Source organism: Merops nubicus, unplaced genomic scaffold (assembly GCF_000691845.1).
Source record: "Merops nubicus isolate BGI_N331 unplaced genomic scaffold, ASM69184v1 scaffold2713, whole genome shotgun sequence".
In the NCBI taxonomy this organism is placed as follows: domain Eukaryota; kingdom Metazoa; phylum Chordata; class Aves; order Coraciiformes; family Meropidae; genus Merops; species Merops nubicus.
Genome location: NW_008596754.1, coordinates 5,376 through 11,934, shown reverse-complemented (window position 1 = coordinate 11,934; position 6,559 = coordinate 5,376). Strand labels below are relative to the sequence as shown.

The 6,559-nt window shown below is 39.1% G+C and overlaps 1 protein-coding gene across 1 annotated transcript; it reads right to left on the bottom strand.

Moving 5' to 3' along the window:
• Positions 1-3,352: 3,352 nt before the first annotated feature.
• LOC103769275 (cytochrome c oxidase subunit 7A-related protein, mitochondrial) lies at positions 3,353-4,809 on the bottom strand. The gene is made up of 2 exons (XM_008936458.1): positions 4,669-4,809; positions 3,353-3,577 (listed from the first exon to the last, which is right to left on the bottom strand). Exons 1-2 carry the CDS (start codon positions 4,807-4,809, stop codon positions 3,434-3,436), a joined length of 285 nt encoding a protein of 94 aa, XP_008934706.1. The 3' UTR covers positions 3,353-3,433.
• Positions 4,810-6,559: the final 1,750 nt, after the last annotated feature.

Genomic DNA, 6,559 nt, shown 5'->3' with positions numbered 1-6,559 from the left:
AGCCTGTTGAGAGGTGGTATGATCATACTGAAATACTGCAGAGGAATCCTCTCCTTTAACATACTTTTAATTTTAAAGCAGCTGAAAGACATACATACATACTATCAACATCTTCTCAAGTGCATTTATTATGCTAAGCCCACATAAAAAGTAGGGTGGGATATCTTATTTAAAAAACACTCCAAAGATAAAACTCTTGAGTCCAAGCTGCCAGAGAGACCATTGAATAAGGAAAACCACTGTCTCTTAACAATAAGATGATCCCATGGGGGATAGATGATTATCCACAAGATAATTTTGCTCCCATGTATTTTAAGTGTCAGCAGCTTTCCCTTCCAAACCCAGCACCTTGGGTATGATGGCTTATTATAGTTTATTCTCCACTGTGCACTGAAGCCAAAACACTAGAGTACAAGCTACCACTTAAATGAATCTTGTTTTCTCAGTTCTTGGTGCTGGTAGGTTACACAATTTCTAAGACTGAACTGAGTATCTGTGGGGAAATAAAAAAAAACGCAGTTGTAGGATGCAAGTCAGATTCTTACTTCAAGGGCTGGCAACTCAAAATCTTGTAGCAGCCTTCTTGATGTTGCAGTTTGCTTCTGGTCCTTACTTAAGACCTTATCTAGCATCAGGCCAGGGACAGACTACTCCTTCAAAAGGTAAGGGTGTTCTTGCAGGCTTAAGAATAAGATTAGGACAATCACAAATAACAATTCAAAGCACTTAAACCCTCTTGAATCCTCAGAGAGGTCAAATGTCAGAAATATTTTTAAATAGATACTGGAGCTTTTATTTCTAGTAAGAAAAAGGATTTACCACGTTGTAATTTCTTTAAGATTATCTCAAAAGTAATTGAGAAATGAAGCAAGATTTTGTTGCAGCCTAAGCTGGTTGCAGCTGGAAAGCCTTCAAGTTCTTCAGAGCACTGTGCTGTGGGAATACAGAAACACAGTCCCCTCCTTCTGTCATGGCTGGTGCCCTGCCCAGTGGCTACAGACAAGCAATGCCTCTTTGTTCTTTAACCCCCAGTTGAAGCAGGGATGTGAATCTGACAGGTTGAAGCAGCACTCTCATCCTGCTTCAACTGGGTCAGCCTTTTTGAGAAGGGCATAGTGAAAACAGTTTTTCAAAATCCAAACACTGGGGAGAAAATAAACAAAACAAAACAAAAAAACCCACACAACTCCCTCCCCCCAAAAAAAAAACCCAACGAACAAAAACCACCAAAACCAAACAAACAGCAAAGCACAAAATAAACCTAAAAAAAACCCAAAAAGAAAACAAACAAAAAAACCAACACCACCTCACAATGGATTATCTAGTACCTGGCTATTTGCAAAATTTGATGGTGTTTTCCCTTCAGCACATGTGGTTTTAGCTGCTGACAGCTGGATAAAGCTAATACAATAGTAAGACAATTTTTGTATCCATAGCTCAACCCATGACCTCTACACCAATAAATGAACCCTACCTCCTAGCTGAGCTCCCTTGAAGAAAGTGATGGTGTCTGGGCTCATTCTCTCCACAACTACTTGGCAGAATATTTCCACTGGTTAATAAGCTATGGGATAAAGAAATTAGTTACTTTATCCACACTTGCCTTATCAACAAGCACAAAAGTTGCTATCCTCCATGTAAACTCAAAAACAAAGAGGGGAAAAAAAAACCTTTTAATTTTTTAAGAAAACAAAAATTTCTATGCTCTTAGGGTTATCTGAGCAACTCACCCTTCTGAAAATCTGTCAAGTTTGTGAAGTATCCTGCACTAGAAGATTCTTGCAGGCAGTGCTTAGGACATGATATGCAGGGAGGACAGACAACAATCTACCATGCTGCTTTCTCATTTGTTTTTTTTTTAATTTCCTTTTTTTTATCCTATTTTTTTATTTTCAAATAGGATTTAGCAGCCTACAGCACAAGATTCTTAGTGCCATTGAAACATGGGCTACTGAGGATGAAGTTTTATCAGTAGAGGCAACACAGCTGTCAGTTCTTGGAAAACTTATTCTCTGCTATTCTTTGAGTCTTGCTGTCCTTACAAATTCCTTTTTCAGTGTCTTGATCTCTTCCATCCTGAAACACCAGCATTGGCTGAAACCTGAGATCACAGTACAAGCTTTTTTCTTTCCTGTAGAACAGTAATAGGCTTTGCTGTAACTTGACTGGGGAAAAAAACCAGAATGTTTTTAGAAGATTGAAGAAACAGAAATTTTAAGTTCCTTTATCGACTCTTTTCCTTATTTACATAGAAGGTGGTTTCTGCCCAGTTCTGGGAGAGGTGGGTCTTTGCAGGTGTCAGTGGATCCATGCTTACCCAGAGCCTGGGTGATCAGGAGTGAATATTGGTTCATAGGTAGAACGATCTATTCAATTAGAGGATGTTTTTCGTGAAGACTTGTGGGAAACTTGCAAGTTCAAGGCTATGATATCACAAGGGGAAGAGAATGAATAAAGGGTTTCATTGGCTTCCCTCTCTTCCACCCACACAGCAAAGGAAATATCTGTGTATGTGTGGACATAAATAGATGTGTGTGCACCAGAAATAATACACAGCTGAGCCATGACAGTGCCTTGTTTCACCAAAGATTACAGTTAAACACCCAGTGAGTTCCAAGAGAGAGTTTTAAGAGGATTACCATCTCAAAAAGATTACAGTAGGGTAGCTGAATCAATTCTCTGGTTTGAGATCTACAAGTTGAACCTAAACAAAAGTGTATGAATGTTTAATTAACTACCAGGCCAGCTGAAGTGGTCTGAAACTTTCAAGACTTGCCTGTTTTATTATTCACATAATTCTCTTTATTGCACAGTAAGACACTTTGACAAATTAAAGTCCCAAAACTGGTATAACTGATGCTACAAAACTAGTGCACTCTGCTCCATACAGTGGCACAATCATTATGGATTAAATCCACTTTAAATGCTCCAAGGAGATAAGCCTTTTGTCCTACCACCAGAGGTACAAGTATTTAATAATATACCAGCATTTGGATAAGTTCCACTGCCACCTGCTCATGTACAATGAGCTGTGTATGACAGTGTGTTATAATAATTATTTGCTTTTTACTGTTCAGGAAACCAGCAGCATCCTCCCTCTAAGGAATGTGGTGCACAGCCCACAAAGTATTTGTCCTGTCTTATCTCTAACACTGTTTAAGGAGGGAAGGAAGGGAAAACTTAACTTTCTCTAACTGCTCAGACATTCCTGCAAGAGGACAAATGCAAAGCTACAATCATATGTTAAAGTGATGTCTTTAAGTGTGTTTATGTGATTTCTAAAACACATAAGGCAACCAATTTAAAAACATTTTCTCTGAGAAATTCGCTGTGAATAATGAGCCCTGTGTGATCACAGAATTAAAGCCAGTGCAGAGATGCATGCAGGAGGTCCTTCAGAGAAGTGTCTCCAGTTCCATGAGCTGTGCTTGCTTTACTTCTGGCTCCTGGGCTGTGAGGCCATGTACAGTGCTACCAGGCAGTAGATTGTCCCTCCTATTGTTAGAGCCATAGTGGTCCGATAGAGCAGCTTATCTGGAACTCCTCGTTTCAGGTGTACTGGGAGCCCATCTGCTTTCTGTGGGAAAGGTCAAAAAAGAGAACAAAACAAAAAGAAATGAACACCCATACCAAGGCTGTAAGGAAGAAGCTACCTCAGGTAAATTAAGAGACTTCTGTGAGGGAAATCTCCCAACAGACAGGCTGTCTCTTAGCAAGTGTATTGTGTTTTTCATTTAGCAAGACAAATGCAAAGGCAAGTTAATTTTATTAGTTAAAGCTGTTAAGTGCAAGCAGAAAGAATATACCTTGAAATATTTCTAAAAAGGACCTTGGATGGGAAAAGTGTTGCTAAGAAAAGAATGTGAAAAGATAGGTATAAAAATTATTCACCAAGTCAGACTGATATTCCAAATGCAAGTGGCATGTAAGAGAGAAAAGGGAACATTATATAAAGCACATTCTCAATGTTTTTGAAAAAAAGTGCTTAACTGATTGTTTTATGGCAACTCCTGTTATGCTTAAAAATTGCATAGCTACCAAAACATCTTTCAAAACTTTACTGTGCTCTTCTTACACTGCATTATAAATAGCTTCAGAAGTATTGAGATTATTAGACACAAACCAATAATGATCTGCTCTGCTTCTCCAGACCTGTTTTAAGGCATATGCTGGGATTCTCAGACAGTGCTTCAAATACTCAGATGATACAGTAAGCATCTTCTGAAGCCAGCAAAAAGGCAGAAAACATTTCTGGACTTTCCACCTCCTGTGTTTATCTCCTACACAAGGCATATGTACAGTTATACGGGTTATACTGTACTTGACAGAACTTTGGTATTGTAGAACTTGACAGATTTTACAGAACTTGGGTATTGTAGAATGACAGAAGTGGTTAGCCACGTTAAAAATACTCAGATGATACAGTAAGCATCTTCTGAAGCCAGCAAAAAGGCAGAAAACATTTCTGGACTTTCCACCTCCTGTGTTTATCTCCTACACAAGGCATATGTACAGTTATACGGGTTATACTGTACTTGACAGTTTCTTAACTAGATTTTACAGAACTTTGGTATTGTAGAATGACAGAAGTGGTTAGCCACGTTAAAATAAGGGAAGATATGTTCTGCTCTCCAGTTTTCTTCAAATTACTCTCAAAGCTGTCATTACCTGAAAAAGTTTCTGTAGGTCTGGCACCTTGTTTTTACCCAAGAAAGAATCAGTTGCTGGTAAATCTGAAGCAAGTTTAGTTGTTGTCCCAAGAATCTGAGTGGAGGGTTCAGTGGGAACTATTGGTTTGAGTCCCTGCATAAACAGAGATTAAAATATCAAGGTACATAACACTTGCAAATGTACCAATTGTCACATTAAGCAGACATACTGCCAGTCATCTTTGATATATTACAAAGAATATTTATCCAGCATGAAGACACGTGACAATGAACTAAAACACATTTGTTGCCCCACTCATTTCTCAGCTACAACTTTGGGTTGGGGCTTACCAAGAACAAAGAAGCCTCGTTTCCAATTTCTTACTACATAAATGTATAGCTACCAGAAGTTTTTCTGTGCTGGTACTTGGTCCAAATTGCTGGGTTTTTTGGCACATAGTCTGACCATCTAGGGGTGGGATTAGAAGCAGGGAATCCCTGATGCTGGGTCCAACAGTTGTACTCTACATCTGCCATATCTAAAAACTACATCATCCAGTTCTATGGACAAGACTAAGCCCTCACAGTCATAACCATCACAAGGTGACCTCCTTGCCTTTATTAGTATAGTTAGCTTTAAGTTATGCATGGACAAGCAGCAGTGATGTTTCACACTATGGCTCCTGAAATGGCTGTATATTGTTTTTCCTAACTTGCCACAGAAATTAGAAGCATTGTACAAGTAGGTTAATGCAACAGGTTTTCAGTACAAACAGAAGCAACAATTGCTCTCCACGGGTCATGTTAATGCTGCACTGAAAGTTTGGCTTCTGTTCAAAGAACTAGTTGATGTGTTCTGTATTTAAAAGAGCTGCCAGGACAGTATTTGGAGCTGGAAGCAGACTGACACTTTCTCTTACGCCTGCTGTAGACTTAAGAGAATTTACCTATGGAAAAAAAACCCTCTCTGCTACAATAGGCATCTTCAACAGAAAGACTGTTTCTCAACATCCCAAAATAGCCTACAGACTGGTGATCAGGGTTCCATCCTGAAGGCATGGGTCCAGCTTCCCACTTTTCTAGTGCCTGAATAAATATTAGAATCCCTTTGTGACCTTTTTGGTCATGTTTTGAAAGACAGCAGCCAAAATTGGATTCTTTGACACATTCAGTAATGAGCACCCTCCTACTGAATAGCCTTGTGCAGAAGCCAAGTACCAAGATATTTAAGCACTTCTGATCACACCAGCAATAAGGAAGCATCTAAAAAACTATTATTACCCAAGGAAAATTGTGGGCAAAAGACAAAATCTATGGATTCCTATTAGAGCAGTGACATCAGTCATGTTAACTGTAAGTTATCACATACTTTTTCTGGCTTTAGAAATACACTCTTGCTCAGAGAGTTATAAGATTCTCTTCTGCTGGAGCAAGAGGAGATTCAAATCTGACTCAGATTACTAACTTCAACATGAAATCAAATGAAACCATTTCAGAAAACTCATAATTATCAGTGTACTGTTGTAAATGACTTCCAAAGCAGCATGGCATCAGTTAAGAACATCACATAGCAATCTAAATAAAAATCATTGAAACAGTTCATTGGCTTCAGGAAAGGGTACAACAAAATGCACACTGCAGAAGAGACAGTTCAGTTTGCTTAACGCAGACATACATTAATCAGGGTCCCTCCACCCAACATCAAATTCAGCTTGAACTCCACCCATGAATTGTGAATCTTGTGGTCAGCTCCAAGGAAGCTCAGCTAAGTCAGTGTAACCACGTGGCTGTTCCAGCTGGGTACTAGTTATTGAATATAGCAAGTGCTCTCTCACACCCAGCTGCCTGCTAAGCTTAGCATGGCTGAAGAGAAATCCTCTATATTACACACAAGAATTTCAGTACAGATG

What these genes read in the sequence shown, in the direction of transcription:
- LOC103769275 (XM_008936458.1), bottom strand. Translation starts at nt 4,809, where the DNA reads ATGCAGGGACTCAAACCAATAGTTCCCACTGAACCCTCCACTCAGATT. An exon ending in ACCTACAGAAACTTTTTCAG is followed by an intron (nt 3,578 to 4,668) that starts GTAATGACAGCT and finishes CCTTTCCCACAG; the next exon opens with AAAGCAGATGGGCTCCCAGT.